The following is a 22864-nucleotide window of genomic DNA, read 5'->3' on the forward strand; positions in this document are numbered from 1 at the left end:
TGCATTGTTACTCGACTACCTTACCGATCCGTCTGCTGTCCCTTCCACGAGAGCGCTACGCTGACAAGCAGCCCACTTTTCCGTGCGAGACAGCATTCTGTACCGCCGCAACTACATGCCTGGTGGTTGGAAGTGGCTCCTAGCTGTCCCAACTCATATGCACTCTGACATCTGCACGAATTTCCATGCAGACCCCCAAAGTGCTCACGCAGGTGTCCTGAAAACCTACGAAAGGCTGCGCCAACGATATTTCTGGCGAGGAATGTATCGCTTTGTGCAGAAATACGTTCAGTCTTGCACCACTTGCCAACAGAACAAGACACCTCCGCGGCACCTTACTGGCATGTTACAGCCGCTCCCATGCCCGGCTCGCCCATTCGACCGCGTGGGTATCGATCTCTATGGCCCCCTCCCATATAGTCGCTCTCGAAACCGGTGGATTATTGTCGGCGTCGATCATCTGACACGCTAAGCTGAGACCGCAGCTCTCCCGGCAGCGACCGCCCACGAAGTTGCACTCTTCATTCTGCGCAGCTTCATTCTCCGCCATGGGGCTCCACGGGAATTACTCAGTGATAGAGGTCGAGTGTTCCTGTCGGAGGTCATCCAAGCTATTCTCGCTGAATGCAACATCATCCACCGGAAATCTACCGCATACCATCCACAGACGAATGGCCTCACTGAACGGTTCAACCGCACACTTGGCGACATGCTGAGGATGTACACCTCCTCCGACCACACTAACTGGGACGCTGTCTTACCTTTTGTTACCTTCGCTTACAACACCGCGACGCAAGCGACTACCGGTTTTCCTCCGTTCTTTCTACTGTACGGCCGCGAACCATCCCACCCACTCGACACCATACTCCCGTACCGCCCTGATGCATCGGAGTGCTCCCCGCTTTCGGAAGTCGCCAGATACGCTGAAGACTGCCGTCAGTTGGCTCGGTCTATGACAAGTGAGGCTCAAGGTCTACAAAAAACCCGACATGATGACGCTCATCAAATAGCGCCTACGTTTCGTATTGGCTCCCTCGTGTGGCTTTGGGTGCCCCCGCACGTTCCTGGCCTGTCTTCTAAACTTCTGGCCCGGTACCATGGTCCATACCGTGTCATTGACGCAACCTCGTCGGTGAATTACATCATCGAGCCCCTAACACAATCGCCAGATTTGCGCCGTCGAGGACGCGAGACCGTGCACGTCGACCGTCTCAAGCCCTACTACGACCCCCTCATTGTGCCTACTCCCTGAGTCGCCAGGATGGCTACTCTTCACCCCGAGGGGTATTGTAGTGGAGCATACGCACTAACGTGTATGCGCCTTCCAAAGAGAAGGAAAAACCCCGTGCTCTGATTGCACGAGAACCTGGGCCGCCTTTGCCAGACTTGTCGTACGGCCATTTTTTGTTGCGACTTCTCCGGTTCAATAAACGTCATCACAATGCGTTTTGGCACATATATTTTAAAATCCTTGGTAGAGCCATGCATAAATAGTGCGAAAACCGCGCTCCTCCGAATTTCAACCTTATTACTTTGACGACGAGCCATCACTGTGTCGTGGTTCTCGGGAAGGCAACGTGTTTCTATTGTATTTCTTAACAAGAAATGGGAGTGCGCAGTATTCTGACCGTATCGATAGTAAGAGCTGCTTCAATATAACACAGTACGCTAAAATAACCCGCAATGCCGGCTTAGCATCGGCACGAAACTTGTAAAACCACATTGACTTTCCAGAGGAAATGCTTGTGGCGCCATCACTCGGAGGCAACATCATGTGCCTTAGGTGGCACATGCGTCTGAGCCAAGTACCTCCATTCTAGTCTACTGTAGTGCAAAATGTACACTGAAATTTTATTATAACGAAGTTGTATTTTGCATCAAAATGAGTTCATTATATCTGAAAGTTCATTATAAAGGTATATTATTAACACTGTTTCTTCAGCAAGACTTCATTTACTTCATTATAACCGATATTTCATTATATCCAAGATTGTTAAATTGAGGTTAGAAAGTGATTCCAACTAAGACTGATAATTAATTGTGTGATGTTTTCTCACTGCTCACTTCACATTTGAGCGATCACCAGCGCAAATGTGAATCTGCTCACTGCTGCCGCCACTCCAGTGGAAGATGGCCCCTGTGGACAAACCTGAATACTCTGGTCATGGGAACGAGGCTCTCATCATCAGCACCACCATTCTACACGAGGCTTGCCATGGCCATCGAGTTCATCTCCTTAAAGGTCTGGTGTTTGCAGTACACCTGCCCTCTTAGCAGGCTCATGATTTGTACCAGTGGTGTAAGTCCAGAAAAATCACCTTGTGATGGTGGTTATTTAGCAGTCATAAATACGTTTTGTTTTTAATTATGTAAGAAAATGAAATTATGCTTTCCATTAAAACTAAACGCAAATGAGCGTGAGCAGCCAATAGTATAAGCGTACATTGCATGGCTAAGTTGGTTGCTAAGTATAACTTGTCGGCCTGCTCTTGCATATTTCCAGCTATGCCATTCAGGCTCAACCGTACTAGTACTAGTACTCAACCGTAAGTACTAGTACTATTTTCATAGTATCGCGTAAAGGTACAGTTTTGTTCGCGAAATGGCGCCGCAACGTCAACTCCATTTCTCCATTGCGTACACAGTTAAACCTGCTTACAACGAACCTCCGTATAACGAATTCCTCGATATAACAAAGATTTTCTATTCCCCGTCGTTACTACATAGAAGCACATGTACCTGCGACCTCTACGTAACAAAGTAACAGCCGGAGAGGTCCATGACGAATTTTCGCCACGGACAGTCAAAAAAGCTTTGCCCCGGATTCTGTCATTTTGGCACGAGCGTGCATGCATCTTCCGCGGTTCCGCCGACGGCGCGCTCGTAGCTCCGGCGACTTCCAGGCGAAAGCGAGCTCGAGGCGGGCTGGCACGCCTGCTCCTCACGAGCCGGCGTTGCCGCCGTTATTGCCGCCATGAGCGCATGCATGGATGTACCCTCCCTCTCCCTCAAAAAAAAAAAAAAAAGAAGAGAAAACTACAGTTAGTGTCAGTTATGAGCGGCCGCGCAAGCACATTGTAACTGTAACCGCGCTGCATATGGAGGGCGTTTTATCGAGTAGTTTTCCGTGCTACGAGCGTCCTTCGCTCTTTGTTTTCGATGCCGTGCGCGCGCATGTGTAACACCCAACGACGTTCAGCCTTGCTTTTTTTTTTCTTCTTTTTAATGCGGACAACCGTGTCGTCCCTACCGAGGGGATGGCAGACTAGGCGCTGACGGAGACTCTCCGAGAGGACGACGGATCTTCGGAGGTCGACTCGTCGCGCGCCGCAAGTTCGCAGGACCGTAGCATTCGCGATGCGCCAGTTAACTCTAGCAACAACACGACGGCGCTTGGAATGCAATGCAGTGAATACGTTAGTAACAAATTGTTATGTTATACGAAGTAAGGCTGGCAGCCGACTTTTTTGGAGCGGATATCACGGAACTCCCACAAAAATCTCGTGTAAGCAAGTTCGGCCGCTCCAGAGAGAAGTGCTCTTTTTTTCACAGTCTCTTCGTAAGAGTTACGATGTGCGGGGGCAATTTATCAGTCCGGACTTGTTAGGAACATGGCGGCGAGAAGAAATGCAAATATTACATTTGAAAGACTAATCTCAAGGGTTTACACATGAAAATAATGCCCCCCCCCCCTTCCAGCATGAACACAAGGGGCTCAGACCATCCAACCTTCCTATGATTTGCGCCAATGATTTGTACAATTCATTTTGCCCCTAACGTTGTTAAATATTTTTACTGCATATATTATTGCAATGTGTCGCTATTGCATTCGCTACTTGACCTTTCTAGTAAAACTGATTTTTTTAACGTAAACATTTGTAATCGCTTTGTCGAGAAGTCACATCACGTGTAGCTGCCTTAAAATTTCTTGGACAAATTCTAGCAACAGCTGATGTAACAAGCAATTATGAAGCAACACAAACGCTTGCCAAATGTTTCAGAATCGCGTGTGCGTCAATATTGTCTGGTCCACTGAACAACACATTTGAAAGATTGTGGCTTATGTTGTCAGAGCTTACTGTATGGCTCTTGCACGTGTAGTGCACATATTAGAAAGCAACCTATAACTTCATCGCATGGTGGATTACATCTTTCATTTTGTGCGTGTGCACTGTGATAAATGGAAGTATACATCCTGCTGTCCGACTTGCGAGGATTTGTATATGCACCACAAGGAAATAACCTGCTCTAATATGTGTGACTTGAGTATCGTGATCCATCAGGAAATATTACTTGGAAAAAGCAGTCCAACTATCTCACGGCACATTTTCTTTAACGTTCAGAGCGAAGGCTCCAAAGTTTTTATTTTATACTTCCAGGTACTGAAGTAGCGTCGTACGCATAACGCAAGTTACTAATTCCTTTGATACCACTTCAATGTATGAATGGCTAACTGTCGATGACGCCTGAAAAGCAGGTTTTTCCTTGCACACACAAGCGACGCAGTGAAGCACACTGAGACGTTCATAGAGGAGTCGTGTTTTATTTTCTCTCTAGTATGGTACACGGTTTGACCTCCGTCCACACCGGTCTGTACAAAACGGTCTCTTTTCCCATTCCGATTGAGGAGGAGGGGGTGCAAGGAGGGCGGAGCAAATGTGTAGTGGTGGTGGTGGTGTGGTGGTAAACAGGGGTGGGTATATCGTGGCGGAGGGACGACACACAGCGCTAACATATATCACAAGTGGTCGAGAGACGAGTGAACAAAAAAAAAAAAAAAAGTCCGCGGGGCAACGAAGGACGTGCATATTATGTGACGCTACGCGACGCAGGAAGCCCGTTATTGCGTGGCGCCATCTGTCGCGTGGCGCTGGCAGTCTCCCTTTTTTCCCTCCTCCTTTGGGGGTTCCGTTCTTAACCCTATCGCGAAACAAAGAGCACCGAACAACATTAGGCGCGAACACCATGTGCATGTAATAACTGTGCGGCGATTGAAAGATCCACACGTCCTCCTCACCCGATCTATTGCAGTCATGCCCTCACATCGAACACTAGTTACCGCACCAGCTCCCTTAAGGGAACCAGGCGCGGCGAGCGCCATCTACAGCGGATCGCGGGCAATCCTAAATTTGTCTGCTCAGAAGCCTCAGAGATGCGCGGCACGGAAGACTGTCACTGTCGCACAACTTTTTTCGTTTGCGGTGAGCTGAGGTCAGGGTGCGTTCACTACTTCAATAAAATTTCCCCGTTCCCCAACGCCCTCTATCCCCAGACTAGGTCCGGCGTCCCACTGGCTTCGCTGGCGATGCACTTGTTCGATTATGCACTTCTGATGACTAATTATCCGTTTTGTTCCTTTCACGCACAGTAGCTCATCAACACTCGAATAATACGCAAGATCTATGTCATGTACACACGATCAAGCAGGGAAGAAAAAAAAAAAAAAAACAGACGACGCGACCACGAAAGAGAGGCTCAACTATACAACAGAAGTGAGCAAGAGAGATTAAGAAGACAAAACGAGGAGGTCGTTTCGAACATCCCTACGTTGAGAAACACACAACGCGTGCGGTAGAATGCTACACGAACCGTATATCTTCACCGAAAATGCCGCTCTCTCGGTTTTAAATTAACATAATAAGTGCCGGGTGCACACACACACACACACATGGGAGAGCAAAAAAAAAAAAAATACAGGAACTGGGAATGAGATGGTACACGTAACGTGATGGTTGCGCGTTCCGAAGACCACGTTTCTTCTTTTTTTTAATTCCCCAGCAGAGCTCGCACGACGCCCATCCATCTTTGCGGTCAACGTCGTACGCAACTCTTGGCAGCGCTGCTCGCTTTTTGCTTGTTCTCACTCGCGTTTGTTCATTCTTGGAATGGGTGGGTGCGGCCAGCGCGCAACTAGCAGACGCCCACGCATAGCAGACGAAAGGAAAACGGCCCGGCGCGCGCATGGCCGACACCGCCGCTGTCGGCTAGTTTCGCATCTTGCCTAAAGATCCTTACATTAGCTCTTTCAGTATACATAGCCGGGAACAAAAAAAAAAAAAAACAAAAAGAAAAGCGGAGTTTCGGAACACGGGGCTTAGGGCCTTTAAAACCCGCGAGCAAAAAAAAAATAATAAACGAGGGTATGTGCGAGATGTTGGGATGAAAAAAGGTTGCAATTTTTGTATTCGAATACGTAAAACGCGCCTCGTAATAACGTCACGAACCGTTAAAACAGCTCCGAGACAACACGGGAAAGAAAAAAAAAGTGCGAGAAAATATGGAGGAAAAAAAAAATTGAGAGGAGGACGAAAGAGGAAAAAAATTAAATTCACCGCTAACGAGAGAAACATGCACTACTACAAGTTTCTGAGGTCACACAATTCACTAACGAAGATGGTTTTTTGTTTGTCTTCTTCTTCCCGCACGGCTGGAGTCTTCTCACAATCACCCCAAAAAACAACAGTTCGTGCAAAAGGCGTAGGGGGCGCGCACCATTTCTTTTTGTTTGTTTCGTTGGCTTTGATTTTTTTCGCCCCCATTCCGCCTAGTTCTTCTTCTTGTGAACTTCGGGGGCGACTGTTGAGGGGGGTGAGCAAGGGTGGGAAAAAAAATGGAAGGGGAAAAAAGAAGAAACACAAAAATAAAACACCAAAGCCAAAGAAACAAAAAAACTATACAAACTCAAAACTGCTAAAAGCAAGTGAACTGCATGCGCAACAGAGAGAGAAGGAAGGAAAAAGAAAAGTGAAGTCGGCAAAATGAGGAAAAAGAAGTTCAGTGCAGACAGAGTAAACTTTTTTCTTTCGGGTAAATGCTACCTTGTCACACACCGCGGTGTATCATTCCACGGGGCTTGATACATGGTCTGAGAGCGCGTCTAGCAATTCATTGTTTCTATATTTTTTTTTCCTTTCAGGCGCGACACTCCGACCAGAAACAACAGATATAAGCGCCAACTTTCAGCTGAAGTTGAACGCGCCAGGACAAATTAAACCAGAACACGAAGAAAAGTGTCAACAACTTGGAAACGCCGGTACGTGTTTATATCACTGATAAATTAACGCTTTTTCAGCTTGCATCAAGATTCCCATTAAAAAAAAAAGTTTTTAAGACTTACCGCGACAGCGAGGTCACACGTTCAACTATATAAGCGCAATTGTGCGTGTCGTGTCTTGTTTACTGCAGTAGCGACTAGAGGAAAAAAAAAAAAACCTGCTCTAAAAAATTAAGTTTAATCTCGTCCAAAACCAAAGAAACAAGGTCACTTGCCTGCCTGGCGTTTTACAACTCCATCGGCTCCGCAAACCGATATGGAGCGCGTATCTACGGCGCATGTATTATTCAGCGTGGAGTCGCCGACGGCATCGCAGGCTCATCCATCATGCGCGACGACTAGTGAAAGCTCTCCTGTAGGAGTACACGCGCATCACACGTTACGGTGGCGACAGCGCTCTCCGTATAGCGCCGACGTCAGCTCACGGCACGTCGTTTAAAACACGCGACAAAAAGATGTCGCTCGCGCCAGCTGCGCGTACAAAATATGGTTCGCGTTTATCTTCACGCACTTTGCGGGTGAATTGCGTGCAGGCGCCGAACAATTCAAGAGTTTAAACACGTAAATCAAAAGAGCATTACGAATATAGTTAGATACACAGTATCACACACACACAAATATACGTATTGTTCAACTCACGCCAATCTGTGTTGAGCCTTAATTATGAGAATAGCGAATTTGCCTTGAATACATTACTCGCTTTAGACGGTGCCGTCATAGCTTTATCCGGCGAGCGAAAGGGCAGGCGCACATGCGAATCGCGACATGTTGGCTGCTCAACGCGTTCCAGTTTCCCAAACGAATGCGTTTCAGTCTCAAATCAGTATGGCGGATCCGCGGCACATTTGCAGAGCTAGCCTGGACGGACAACGCATTGTGCAAGCACAAATAGTTGCCGTGAGACACTCCGCGCTTTCAAACAGCCGCGAGTCACCCGCAGTTCGGGCAACTCTGGTGTGAGGTTCCTCCGCAACGCGGCGGCACCTTACCATCTAAAGCGTCAGCTACTGTACGTAGCGGCGGTTGGAGCCTACATCTACTTGCCGCGTTCGCTTCGAGCCGACGTAAGCTTGGTTCGTCGCGAGTATCCGCAGTTTGCCTGTCGAGCAGAGGGGGAAAAAAAAAGCAACGTACCTTGGCTATCGCAGTTTGAAGTCGACTAGCTAGCACTTCGTTGCTGCGCTGCGTGGCGCGCAGTGCGAACCGCTATCGTGATCGCCACTAGCACCGTTCGTCGCGCGCGATTGCTCATGCGGGCGCCTGCACGAGTGCGTAACTTGCTTTGTACGTGTATAACCGTCGAAGGCAACACCGCTCGTCTTACCTTTAGCAGCAACAACACGGCCATTGAGACCCGCACGTTTGCTATATAAGGGTTGCGCAGAACCACCCGATTATAACGTTCTCGGAGAAAGTGAATCATTCGTTATAGCGAACACGCGAAATTCACCGTTACTCGTGTGTAATGACTGTCCCTCAACGAATTGCGATTCGCGAGAGTTGCCTCTGTATTGAGTCTGTTCAGTTTTCACATCGACTCGCGTGAAAACGGTTCCCTACATTTCCCACAATGGCAGTGATGTTCTTTGCACCTCTAAGAAACTGCAAGACAGTGACGACAGTGCTGAATCACACTGAAATAAGTCTTGTTCCTCAACTACTTCATCCTTTCTTCTGTTTAGGTTGATAGCATTCACAAATAACAAAGGTTCGGTATTGACAAGCTTGGTTATATCTAATTTCAGCATAAAAGTCCATTATAATCAGGTTCAACTGAACAAACTACAAGGCATGTTAATTGCAGCTAAGTTGCAGCCCACTCTCTTATACAACAGAAACCTTGAAATCACTAAAATATGCAGTTACCATAGTTAACAATGTGTGCTCACATTTTACAACTTCACAAAACTGCAACAGGCTGCAAGGGATACAGCCTAATCATGGTTAACATGCCTTTGCAACCTATGCGTACTCAAAGCTTCTACAATATGAACCGTTAGCCCTGGCTACTTTTTCTTTTGAGTTTCTCTTTAAAAGTCAGCATGCGACAGTATTGAGTGGGCTACCCTCAACATTCAGCAATCAACATGTGACAACTGCTAGCTGGACATGAGGAAGGCACCAAATTCTTTACTAGAGCTACAGCTCTGCCTGCACCATCATTGTGGTTCCATGCATCCATAAAAACCCAGACGACAAATGAAATATTGAGTTATTGCATAGTGATGCTAAGTTAACGGGCCCCTATCAAAGACAAATCTTTAGAATTGCCATCACATTGATGGGTAGCCCACACAAGCTGTATGTGGCCTCTCATTAAAAGCAGCCTAAAGACTATAAACAAGTGCAGAAACAGCATAGCACAAACAACTCTGGAAGTCGAGGGACAGATTGGCCAGTGTTGAGAGGGAAGTATAGGGGAAGTGTAAGGTGCCAAGATTCTTAAAAGGGCAAACTGGGATAAACTTTCGGCTGTACCTGGATCGGTCATACATTTCTTCCTCGGAGGAGGCATAGCAGGACGTGTGCGATATGCACTCTGATCGGATGCTGTTAGAACAAACGGGCAAAAAAAAACCAGAACCGCCCAGGTGATTCACGCGCAGCTGTCAAGGCACACCACCCACAAGGTCCTGGCAACTACTACTTCTCGACCAACGTTGCCGACGAAAGAAGGCCACTTTTGCGAGAGAAGTGTACCCTTCACAATGGAAAGCTTATGCATCTCACTCAAAGAAAATAACTACAACTAATGAATATGCCGCTTAAGAGGCACATTATTTACACTACGAGAGTTAAGGCATAGTCTTATTATAATCATGAAACATTTCAAGAAAGTGCTCGACCAAGATCAGCTAGGAAATATTAGGCACGATTCAGGCAACCATCGAATTTTCCATAATGTTACCATCACAGCACCAGTGTCCATGGGTCAGTATTTTCTTGCGTCCATAGATGAAAATGTGTAAAACGCAAGGACTGCTTATATGCTCTCACACATTTATTACGAATTCTACGTCACCAGCAACAAAAGTAAACCGTTCGTTAAAGTTTAGCCTAAACCGGGCATTGAGCAACAATCATATTGCACTTCGGTCCTCCTTTCACTAGATGCACAAGCTTTCACAGCAATATGGAGTTTAGCAGGCTTTTAGTACGTACATCGCAATTAATGTTAACGCAAACCTCGCAGCTTTGACGGCCACGGCATTTGGTCGAAAAGAAGCTGCTGCCACGTGCCACTGAAAAGCATTTCTACATCAAGCGCACACAAGTTCACCACATGCACCAGCAAACACCACGTTAGTTCTTCCCACAAAATGCAAGCAATCTTAACGATAAAAAATATACTGCACAAGACAGGCAAAAAACAATGCATTACATCAGGCAATACTGCTAAAATCTGCTTGAATTACACATAAGCCGCTACCCAACCACCAAACCACCTATGCAAGTTTTCGCAACGTGGAATCCATGAAGAACTATATCAGTTGCTCGAAAAATGGCACAAGGTGTTGTAGAGCAGGAGCTATATACCGTATTTACTCACGTAATGAACTCACTTGCATAATGAACCTACCCCCCACCTTGGTCCTTGAAAAAAGGTGGAAAAAAAAATTAATGTATCCGTTCATTTTATTTCGGTACGATAGCTAGTGGCGTTGACGATCGAAGCAATAAAAGTCAAAACATAGTTTTACAACCATGCTAAACAGTTGCGAGCAGCGCAAGCGCGGACGACATCAATCAAAATTTGAAAGTCGCGCCTTTTGGGGAAGAGCGCCATCTGTCGAATGCAGGAGAAACCTCTTCGCTGATAGCGCCACGCAAGCACAGCGGCACAAAAACAAAGTGCCTGACCTTTGAAATGGCGAGCATGCAGCGTAGACAGCGCGCCCACCATCTCAGAGGCCATGCAAAAAAAAGTGCAACCGCACCCACCACGTCATGCAGACTCAACGTGTACCGCAACGTTTGTGCGCTGCCATCTAATGCTGCATTTTTGTTGTCGGGTTGGTCGTTGTGAACTTGGTTGCGACACCTGTTGTGCAGGGTGAATTCGGCCAGTACGCTAGCTACACGGCTGGTCACAAACAGCATGCACTGGAGAGCGTTGGAACCGAGCGGTCGGACGACACTTTGGCGTCGATTCGTTCGCTTTCGTTACGGGAGGAAAAAAAAAAAGAGCTTCGCGCCACAAAAAGTCGCTAATTTCACGGGCCAAAACAGGCAAAGTCGTCACGCGAAATTTTCGCTGCTGTGATTCCCTGAAGTTTTTCTCCCGCGTAATAAACGTTTGCCCCGAATTGGCGTCAACTTTTCTAAAAAAATAATTAGGTTCATTACCCGAATAAATATGGTACTTTGTACAATTTATTATTTGCAGTAAAGGTGATTAAAGGGCCCTGCAACACTTTTTCAGTATGAGTGGAAAATTCTGCTGATCGGTAGTTTAGGCTAGTGAAAAATGTGCAAGTCAAACACTGTAGTGTAGCACGCGGCCTGAAATTGACAGTTCTACAAGTCGGCTAGAAATTGTTCGTTTTTTTCTACAAATGATGCCACATACCCAAATGAACAAACTCGCTATGTACCCATATTTACAGCCGTTGGCTCATTTGAGCATTGCGAGCTGCATAGTTACTTTGGTCCATGCGTGATGGCACCACAAGCCCGCTCTAGTGATCACACTAACAGCAAGCACATGTTCGAAGTAAATAGAACCTCAAGCTCATGACGTGCACTTCACGTAACTTCTTTGCACTGTGCCGACCCTTCTTGCTTAGCTTCCAGTGCACTCATTGCAACGAGAAAGCAATTACAGCGTGCCACAAATTTCAACTTTGCTCATACTTGATGGATTCCAAAAATTTTTGCAGTGGTCGATTGTAGAGGCAATCAACACCTTTTATGAAGACATTCAATGGTTACTTGGAAAAGTGCTGCAGGGCCCCTTTAGAGCATAACGTTTTGCATGAAGCTTAATTTTTACAAGCACTTCAGAATCCCAAGAACTACTTTCCGATATTTTCTTTGCATAAGACCGAACACGTTTGCACGTTACTAAGAAGATGCATTTATGACTACACATGTATAACTTGAAGCCAGCAATCACTTCAGAAAAGTGCTGCAACCTGAACTAAAATTCACCAAAATGTAACACAAGTGAAAAAAGCACATTTAGACAACACTAGCTGCAAGCATATGGCTTCGTTGTCATGGCTACCATGTTCCGTAAACTTTTGAAAGAACTCGGACAACGGAATGAAATAAGCAAACAAACATTCCTCATGCATGAAATCATTACAGTTCAAGAACTCCTAGATCAGTGTGTTAGGAGCATGCGTTTTCCAATACTCCTGCTTGGCACCTGCCCCAGCGCTCCAGTACTCACCTTTGCCAGCCCTAATATGTCGAAGCATACTGCTACTCCTCAACTTACTAATTTTTAATGCAACCAATCTCAGCTAACCATCACTGCATAAATTCACGACATATCCCTACCAACATGTTGATTTAATTGACATTCTAGTTCCAATAAATGTAAATTTAGGTAAAGTTTGTACACAGCCAAATCCCACCACATCAAAATCTAAGGTAACACAGCAAGGACATTAAAGAACCTGTAAGTTCTTCACGTCATGTGATGTCACATAATAAAAAGACACTACCAAAGCAAATTACAACAATGCATCCCCTCACTGCATTTTAGTCCAATATATATACAGGCTGTCTATATACCGGCAGTCAATACTCATTTCTGTGGATAAAGTGTGTTGTTTGTTTCCATTTTTTCGCATCATGCACTCATACTTTCTTTATTTAGACAGTTTAGATGTGAAGCTGAGAGATTTTTTTGCTCCTAACTGCCTGAACTTTATACGAGTGGGATTTAACTGTAGCACATTGCTACGTTTCGTCCTCGTAATGTACCGTATTTACATGATTGTAGGTTGACCAATTTTTTCAGTTTTGACAATCCAATTTTAGGGTTCAACCTAGAATCAATCACGAGTTTTGGTTGTGAAATTTTTCTTAAAACAATCTCGCCGTATTTCCGCAAAGCTAGCTTTCCTGCGCAGCTTTCAAGTACTGCCGTGAAGCCACCTTCGCACATCAGTGGCTTTACGATGAGCTAAAATTTTTTTTTTATAGTAGAATGTGCTCGTGCTCCTCTTTTAATGCTGTGCCATCTTTGGGGGGTTAACATACATTCGAGTCAACTTACAATCGTGTAAATACGGTCGCAAATGAAGGTCTTGCATCACATTTCTGTATGCTATATTTATCAAGTAGTAAGCTGCCCTTAAGCTACAGACAATGTTTTGGGTAACAGTTCACGAAATTACGCATGCCCACTTCAATCAGTAATAAGTAACGTGGTCTTTGGGCACTAACACTAAGTTACTACGCTGCATGCACTCACACACAGACCCACATATACAGAGAAAACAAAACGAGTAAATTGAAGGGAAGACCAGAAATGAGGCAGAAAAAAAAAAAGACCCCCAAAGCAATGCCCAGAGAGTGGAATAGCCTGGAAGACGCCATGCCACAACAGCATGCAGTCAACAACAGTGCCAAGAACCATTTCCCCTCACAACTGGCAATAAGACGACAACACACACGCACTTTGTCAAGAGGCACTAAAACAATGCCGACTGCACACCTGTCCGCACAGACCCTTTGCTGGCGTGAGGCTAGCCAAACTATGCGAGGATCAAGTCTGCCCACACTGTTTTTTTAACAGCAAGCGTCCCACAGAAAAAGAAAGTCAACAAAGACAACAAGAGGGTGAGGAAAAGTACTTCTTTTTTCTTCTTCAGCTCAGTTTTATTCATGACACTTGACTCCTCTCTTCAAGCCCGCCCATTCACTTCTTCCCCCACTCTGTTGTGTCATTACAAAAAAAGAAAGCACTCCACACAGTGTCTCTGCATCTGCAGCACTTTCACAAAAACAAAGATAAAAAAAAATCCGACAAACAGCGAGGTTGACGAAACAAGACTCGGCGCAGCCGCTACACGATGCCACAAAGCGAAGACAAGACCAACGAAAAAGAGCTGACTGCTTCTTGACAATGCGGCACACAGAACAAACACTTCTGTACACAAACGCTGCCACCACTTCCCGTCCTTTCCATCACGACAGCAGCAGCAGCACCAGCGATCAACAATGAAAAAACCGACGCACGATCTCGGAATCCGTTAGACTCAACAAATAAACGTAGCCAACCAGAGCGCGGAAAAGCCGTCTCGCTGCAAACAATCAAACGGTGACGCCATCAAGACCAGATCACTCTACAACCTGACGCACGGCCTAAGATTTTCCTCCTGTCTTCGTCGCGCAACTACAGTCAGAGAAAATAAACTTAAAGAAACAGGAGACTAACGAGCCCAGGATAAAACCACACAAATCTTGCAGCAAAACGCACAGCTAGGATATGCAGGTTAGCGCAGAGAGAGAAAGAGATGGCTGTGACAGTGTACATACTGGCCTCTGAAACAAGCAATGACCAGCATCTGTCGGCTATTTACAAGGCAAGCCGGACAACAAGGGACAAATCCGTAGCCCATGTTGCGACCTCAAAGGCAATCCACCTGACCGCTGAATCTGAAAATGAAGTTCCTGCGCTGCCTAGATAGCGTTTCAAGACTCACTTTAAGGCTAGCCACTAGGACACAGATAGAATGCTCCGGAGTGAGAGAGAGATGAAAAGAGACAACGAAAGACTGGATGCCGCATGAGCGGCAGCATCGCTCCCCTCCTCCCTGGAAGTGTTCTGTCGCACAAACAACTGCCAACCAACTTGTGCTATGAACGAGACCAGTCACACCAGTAGCGAGGCCCCTCGTCATCCAGCCGATTTCAGGTGGCAGCTGCACAGCCATGGAGAACACACATTGTTTCGGAGCGCACGTTTAACACAAGTTCCTAGCGCAATGAGCGCATGATGCTTAAATTGCATCGACACAAGGCAAATGCATTTTAGGGTGTTGCCGATTCCCGAACATCAGGAAACACAGCTCCCAAACAAAAAAATACGGAAATGCCCGTTTTGCAGAATGACATTGCAGCTGCCACCAGAAGGGTGGGATCACAACACACGATGGGCACTTGCCAAGACATTCGGTAGTACGAGGAAGGGAAGCATTCAAAACCGTCAACTAAGAGGAAAAAAAAAAACAACGAGCACGAGGGAAAGAGAATAGGCGGGAAAGGGCAGTTCAGAGATGGTAGTCTGGCTGAGGAGCGGCAGCAGCAGTCCCAAATGCATCACAGGGAGAGCAAGGAGAAATCAAGGTATTCAATGAAGTTCATGAGGGGTGGGAGAGAGCAAGAGGAAATTAAGTGATCAGAACCACAACAATCCAGCTGGAGGCGTTCCGAGGGGAAAAAAGGAGGATAGGGTGGTGGTATAGATGGGAGAGCAGTTAAGGAGGGAGAGAGAAAAAGAAAGGCCGGGCCCTTTCCTCCTCCCTCCAGCCTGCGACGAGAAGGAGTTTATTTTTGCTCAGATTGGGCAGCAGAGGACAATGGCCAGGAATCCCACCCAGGTGCCCATCAGGATGGAGAGTTCAAAGTAATACTGTGTACCATCGATGAACTTGCGGGCGATGAACTTCATCGTCTCGTCGAGGATGATGACCGGAATGGACATCTTGAGGACAGCAAACCACTCGGCCACAGACAGCGGGCACACCGAGAACACCGTCTGCACAACCAGAGGGAAAGCATTGGTCAGTAAAAATGGCTACACATGCAGTTCATAGCGAGAGTGGCAAACGAAAAAGTTGCGCACACTGGCCAACTGCACTTGGCTATAGCTTATGACTATGCTGAGCAGCGCAACAAAAGGAGTCAATCAAAATTTAAAAGTCACGCCTTTGGCGACAAAGCAGCATCTGTCGAATGCAGAAAAAGCCTCTTTGCTTATAGCACCATGCAAGCACAGTGGCGCGAAAACAATGCGAATGACGTGCACCTGCAACGTGCGGTGCTGCATTTTTGTTGCGTTTGTTGCAGTAAACTTCGACGAACACCTGCTACGCAAAACACGATCAGCCGTTACGCTAGCTACACAGCCAGTTCTAAACCTAAAGTTATTCAAGCACATGTTGGAGCATGGGAACCAAGCGGATGAACAACACCTCAGCAAACAAGAGTTTTGGGCTACAAACAAAGGTTCGTCGCGCATTTCGCAGCCCAAAACAAGGACAGGTTCCTCTTGCTGAGAGCAAAGTTTTCGTTTAGAAGCTCTGTAGTCCTGCCACTCAATTGAAGGCCAGCAGCAGTTGGACGAGTTTCTCAATACCGTCATGCGAAACGTTTGCTGTTACATCTACGGTGACTTTTTCGCTCCCACACAATGAACACTCTCCCCGAATTGGTGCCAACTTTTCAGAAGAAAGAGTGGATTCATTGAGCAAAGAAATATGGTAATTACAGTCACTTGTACTGCAATAAATTAAATTCCTTCAAAGCCAGATACCACCGGGCACATGAAATGCAACACGAAACAATATACGAGATGTAACGTGCATGCATTTCTTGCGCACTAATGTCGGTAATTTACTCACACATTTTAAAAGAACTGTCACAGGCCCGGTCTTCCGATTACATTGCTGTGGTGTGAAATGATTCACACAGCTAAACCCCTTTATAAGAGGCATGCTCCGGGCAGAAATTCTTGTCTTTTATATGCGATGTCTCTTATGAGTTAGGTATCTCATACGCATTTTCTTATCAAGCCGTATTTTACTGTAGGCACACTGGTGTCTGTTATACCCATTTGTCTCTTGCATCAAAGTCTCTTATAAGGGGTTTGACTGTAATTACTTTGTTGCGCCAAAATGCAAGCATACAGCATGATGCAACTACATGATGCAACTACTAAGTGGATCTGAACATAAACCTCTCCTCAATTTGCCTTTGCTGCCAACAATCAATTGATAAACACTTATCTTTCATTAAATGAAAAAAAAAAGTCTGCATACATCTAAACACGAGCTTTTATTGATACGTATATATATTGCTGCCTTGTGAATATTGAGCTTTTTTTTTTTTTTTCAGACGTTCCATCAGCATTTAGAATATACTTGTGCAATGAAAGGCCATGCATACAATTAAACAGCGTTACTTCCCAGTTAAACTCTGGCACACAGCAACGTAGGAGAGGGCACATGACTCACGTTGAGGATGTCGCAGTACAGCACAACGAAGTGAAGTGTCATGGAAAGAGTCATGGCTGCCACCAGCCAGAAGTTGGTCCAGGGAGGCATCACCAGGAGAGACTGGTTTTCGGACAAGCTGCAAAGTGGGTGGCGTCACCAGTAAGTTGGCAGCAATGTCGTTAGGGCAGCTAATGAATGGACACAACACTTCAGGCAAAAATGTTGAATAAGAGAAAAATGGGCCCATGATTACCGTGGCTCACATTGTTCCAACTACCATAGAGTAGTTGGAACAATAAACTAGAGGGAAATAATAAACTAGAGGGAAATACAACGCTAGTGTCTATAAGCGCTGCAACACATGGCACTTCGGACAGCATGGAAATGATGCGTAGCACATTGATGTGTCTAACGTTTGTTGTTTCGGCTCCGTGTGGGTCTCCTGCTTTTAAAACAAATAATTGTTGGAAACGTTCCCGCTTCACCATATTGGTCCTTTTGGACTCACCAATGCACATAGGCTCACGACGTTTACGAGTTTTCTTTTATCTAAAAGAAAAGCTAGACCAACTATAAACAAAGCCACAAGTACGTTCGAAGCCGCAAGCGTAAAGACTGGGCAAATCCACGCACTACCAGTCATTCCAATGGTGGCTGAGCAGTCACAGAGTCACATTTCCTTCGAAGGTCAAATCTCATTACAGCAAACCTCAGATTAACAGAGTTTTTTCGAAAATCCCCCTTCAGATGTCCATTGGTTTTATGTCAAAACATTTCGCTACTATGAATTTTGAAATACTGAATGTTTCAGAGTAATGTAGAGAATTCTATCGTCCTTGTCTTTCCCGAACACTTCAAAATCACCAATAGCCAATTTCTAAAAAGCTAGTCGCTGCAGTGTAAACAGCGCCCAGCTCCGTACATGCCATCATCATTATTATCAGAATGCCTGCGCATTTTTCTATGCGGCTGCTCTACAGTGCAGTCCACTTATAACGATACCACATATAACGATATATCGGTTATAACGATCGGTCGACTTAACAGTCTCATTTTATGCATTGGGCTATGGGGAAAAAAACCATATATAACGATATGTTATCCACCGCATATCGGATACAACGATGAAAAGTTTGCCGTGGACGGCATGTTTCATTCAGAATAATCGTAACATTTAGATTGATAAGTTCCTCTGAAACGAACTATGCCGAGACAAGACGAAAAGTTAGCGTAGGCGAGTACGTATCTGCCGCCACTGCAGCACAGCGCCGGCAGCGCGTCCCGGCCGTTCAAAAAGCCGAGGAGAGCATCGCGAGTTGGCGCGACGCGCTACAGATGGCGCGAGCTGTGTCACGTTTTGCGCCTCGCCGCGCGTCGACCGCGGAGAGGCTGAGAGAATTAAAAAAAAAAATGCGAAAAGCAAAGCGCCGCGGCGGCATCGGGGCGGGGCCTCGTTGGCATTCCGGCTGTGTACCTCTGGCTGTGCTTTCTTCCTCCCACTGCTCCCACCCCGCTGTCGGTCAGTCTCTCTTCCTCAGCGATCGCACAAGCAACGTCTAGAGCGGAGCAGAGACAACCCTCTATGGCGCTGACGAAGCGAAAGGCCGTGTCGCTTAAGACAAAGTCGAATATTTTGCAGGATTCGCGACGCAGTTTTAAAGTGAGCGCCCGCGTAAAAAAATACGAGCTCGCCCAGTCGACGATCTCGACCATCCTCAAAGCCGGAAGCACCGCGCTTTTGAATCCTACTATCTACAATATTTATTAATAGGTGAAAATAGCGAAATGAAGCCTGGAGCTACAAAAGGTACGTCCGGCGACGATTTTTTGGCGGCAGTCCAGATATAACGATCACCGGTTATAACGATCATATTTTTAAGTTTTCCCGATATCGTTATAAGTGGACTGCACTGTATTCAAATCTGCAACAGCCCTATCCCCATCACCATTGCTTGTACTTGCTTTCCACGTTCAGCTTTGCGTTGTTGCCTTTGTTGTGTGAAGCGGCTCTGCTCGCACGCTTGTTACGCGCCTGTTTTCTCACTGTTAACTTGGTGGTTGCCCGTTCATAATGAGCTTCAGAAGCGGCACGAAAAGAATGTGGCAACACGTTAGAAATGCGACGCGAGTGAACAATGGGATGAAGTTGCCGAAGATTACTCGTAGATGCTTTACTGACGTTTGAACGCTACGCAGAGCACATTGACGAAATATGCATGTTGGCTGAACTGATGACCGATAATACCTATACAATTTGTCATGATAAGAACAACAGCAATAGAAGAAAAGATAAAGTTGCAATGATATGTGTGAAGCAATGCAAAGAATCTGTGCCTAATGCCGATTCTTCAAAGTGCAAAACAAGGATGAGCACTTTATCTGGCAGTGCCCACCAGGCAAATACAACGCTCTTGCTCAAATAAGATGTGCACTCAATCCGTCACACTTTGTGTTAAGTTTATTTGGCGCTTATTTGAAAATAAAGCAATTGCAGATGTATACCGAGAACATATGGGAGACTCATTTGGTTGCATTTATGTCTCTAGCACAATATTTTTATTCTTTCATGGCATTTCAAAGTAATGATTTTTAGCAGACCCTAGACATTCACAGTATCAAGATTTGACTGAAAAATATTGTAGGAAACTATGCCGACTACAACAAACATTTGAATACAATCAGGTGGCCTCATTTCCTGTATTTGCACAGCAGTAGTCATAGAGCATTTTGTTTTCCTAACTCTTGTGCTGCTTACGGTTCTGCACCAAGGAAAGGAATTAAGCCTTATCTAAGTTTATTTCACGTCATAAAGGAAACAACGACAAGCAATTTCAGTTATCTTTCAATGATTAGTGTAGTTCATTGGCAACTGCTTCATTGCCTTTCCACAAAAGAAACCTTGCTTCGACTTACCGAAAACGTTAGCACACCAACATGCATACCTGTTGAGGGCGTTGAGCATCTCAATGGTGACGAGCACGGACAAGGCCATGGTCATCGGGTGTGGGTCGTGGAAGACCTCGCATTCGACGCCACGGAAGTTCACCTTGTCCGTGACGCAGGACAAGTGGTGCGTCAGCTGGTAGTAGTTGAGATGAGGACCCGTTGGGCTCACCATGTACCACCAGGCTGCCGCACCCACAGTCGCTGCACCCACGTAGCCCCCAATGGCCATGTACCGGAAGAACAGCCAGCCTGCAGCAAAACACGATGCATGCATGCTCATTATCAGTACAGTCTCGCGACACGCCTAAATTAAACAGAAGCACTACAGTACACGACGTTGGGCCACCTGGTGCACCCTTACTTGAAAGGCGTGGCGCAAGCTTAAAAACCGAGAGCGACAAGAAACAGAAAGAGCGCCAGCTCACTACAGAGTTTATTTTCCTGAAGCATTGGCTTTTATTAAGGCTTTTGATGCCTTGCCTGTTCTTTTCTGCATGCGCAATCGGTGAAATAGTTCGGCGCATGACCTACAAGAGCCTTTATAAAAAGCCAATGCTTCAGGAAAATAAACTTAGTTGTGAGTTGCCACTCTTTCTCTCTCTTCTCTGTATTTAAGCTTGTGCAACGCCTTTCAAGTAAACAGAAGCACTTATATAACAGGAGCGATAACTGGCTTCGGGAATGGCAGTCATAGCCAAGACTTATACAGTCGAAACCCGCAATAACGAAATCGCCGAGGAAACCAAAAATTTCGTTCTCGCGAGAATTTCGTTGCCGCGAGTATGAGACATAAAAACAGTGATACGGCCAGCAGAACGAAAATTTATTGCCAGGAGTCGGTCAACTTACTTTGCCGACCCTTGCCATACAACGACTTTAAAGCTCTCCCTTCGCACTGGAAAAAGTGGTCCATTGCTACGTCATCGTCATAAGCACAGAAGGAGCAAAGGGTGTCTAGTGCATCCAAAACAACCCGTGGGTTGGGTTTCTCCGTGTGCATCTCTTCTTAGTCCTCGGTGTCAGCTTCGCGCATGCTTTCGATAATGGCCTCCTCGGTCACTTCCTCATGCACGACTACAGGCTGGTGCACACCGGCGACCAGCAGCGGTCGCGCGACACTTCACGACTGGCGACTAAAAAGCGAGTGATGTTCACACCGCCAGAGGCTGCATGCGAGCGACCGGAAGTCGCAAAACTGGAGAGTCACGTTCGGATCTCGTTATCAGCGAAAACTCTGGAGACCGGTGCTGATCAGCTGATCGCCGCCAGCCGAGTGAACGAAGAGAACTGAGTGTGCCGCATTTATTGTTTTCGCACGTTCTTGCACAGCGTTGAAAAAAACAAACAAGAAAATTGAGCATCGCTGATTGGTTCCAGCAGCTTTGCGACTGCAGTCGCGCGAATGAAAAATCGGTCAGGAAGCGACCAGCCAAAGAAGTCGCCTTGCGACCGTTTGCGACTGTTTGCGACCAGTTGCAAATGGTCACGCGACCGCTGCTAGTCGCCGGTGTGCACCAGCTTTGACCGATTTTTCAGTTGCGCGACTACAGTTGCAAAGCTGCTGGAACCAATCAGCGATGCTCAATTTTTGTTTCTTTCAACGCTGTGCGAGAACGGACAAAAACAATAAATGCGGCGCACTCGGTTCGTTCCGTTCACTCAGCTGGCAGTGATCGGCTGATCAGCACCGGTCTCCAGAGTTTTAGCTGATAACGAGATCCGGACGTGACTCTCCAGTTTTGCGACTTCCGGTCGCTCGCATGCAGCCTCTGCCGGTGTGAACATCAGTTGCTTTTTAGTCGCCAGTCGCGAATGATCGCGCGATCACTGCAAGTCACCGGTGTGCACCAGCCTTACATCATCATCGGTGTGAACGAACGCATCAACGGTGGGTTCATCTGGGATGTCGATGTCGATGGCTCGAAGTTCCCCCCAGGCGATGGTCAGGGATAGCTCGTCCGATGGCGCCATATGCACTCCAGCAGGATCATTTGCCACCGTTGCAGTGTGGCCAGGCATGTTGCCTGACACAGATCCCATCGCGGATTTAAGTAAACAAAAATGGCGGTACCCACGTTAGCGCAGCAAAAGCAGACATTTACAAATTATGAGTGCGCATAACACGCATACGAGCATATTTTCAACAGTTAACCTTTGGCGGGAGGGTAAAATAAGGCCCGTACCGTGGTAGAAAATTCGTTAATGTGGGATCGCTGTCCAAAAACATTTTGCTGCCGCGAGATACGTAATACATGGGCTTCTATGAACGTTCGCCGGGGACCCGGAAATATTTCGTTGCCATGGGGATTTCGTACTCGCGGGGTTTCGTTATTGCGGGTTTCGACTGTAACGGATTTCAACAGATTCAGTCAGTGCGTAATGCTCTGTAGTAACAGTAGAGTTAAACCTGGATATAACGAAATTGATGAATTCCCCAAAAAATTCATCACAGAGAGGTTTTCAATATATCCAGGTTCGGTATGAAAATTCAGAAAATAAACGTGCAAACTAAACAAAAGGGGGACTGAAGGCAGAGCTAACCCCAAACACTCATTTTACAATAAAGAACTGCATTATTATTGCGATAGCAATTATATGGACCCTCTCGGCGGGTTCTTTCTGTCGCCGCAATGTTCCGAAACAAGTTTAAATTGACAAAATGCCCCCGCGCATTGTAACTTTCACAAGC

The 22864-nt window shown here is 46.2% G+C and overlaps 1 protein-coding gene across 7 annotated transcripts in view; it reads right to left on the reverse strand.

Annotated features, from left to right (window-relative positions):
- Positions 1–6160: 6160 nt before the first annotated feature.
- Positions 6161–22864, reverse strand: part of SERCA (ATPase sarcoplasmic/endoplasmic reticulum Ca2+ transporting SERCA) — a 154626-nt gene continuing 137922 nt past the window's right edge. For 5 of the 7 annotated variants that reach the window (XM_075889859.1, XM_075889858.1, XM_075889857.1 and 2 more), the window contains 5 exons: positions 20172–20424; positions 17248–17365; positions 15653–15770; positions 9533–9604; positions 6161–6576 (listed from right to left, as the gene is read on the reverse strand). In XM_075889859.1, the coding sequence (XP_075745974.1) occupies positions 6545–6576; positions 9533–9604; positions 15653–15770; positions 17248–17365; positions 20172–20424 (593 nt within the window). In that variant the 3' untranslated portion in view covers positions 6161–6544. Of the gene's footprint in view, positions 6577–9532; positions 9605–15281; positions 15771–17247; positions 17366–20171; positions 20425–22864 lie in introns of those variants that run through there. The other 2 variants (XM_075889862.1, XM_075889861.1) reach the window with 2 other exon arrangements.

This window comes from Rhipicephalus microplus, chromosome 3 (genome assembly GCF_043290135.1).
Source record: "Rhipicephalus microplus isolate Deutch F79 chromosome 3, USDA_Rmic, whole genome shotgun sequence".
Taxonomy (NCBI): domain Eukaryota; kingdom Metazoa; phylum Arthropoda; class Arachnida; order Ixodida; family Ixodidae; genus Rhipicephalus; species Rhipicephalus microplus.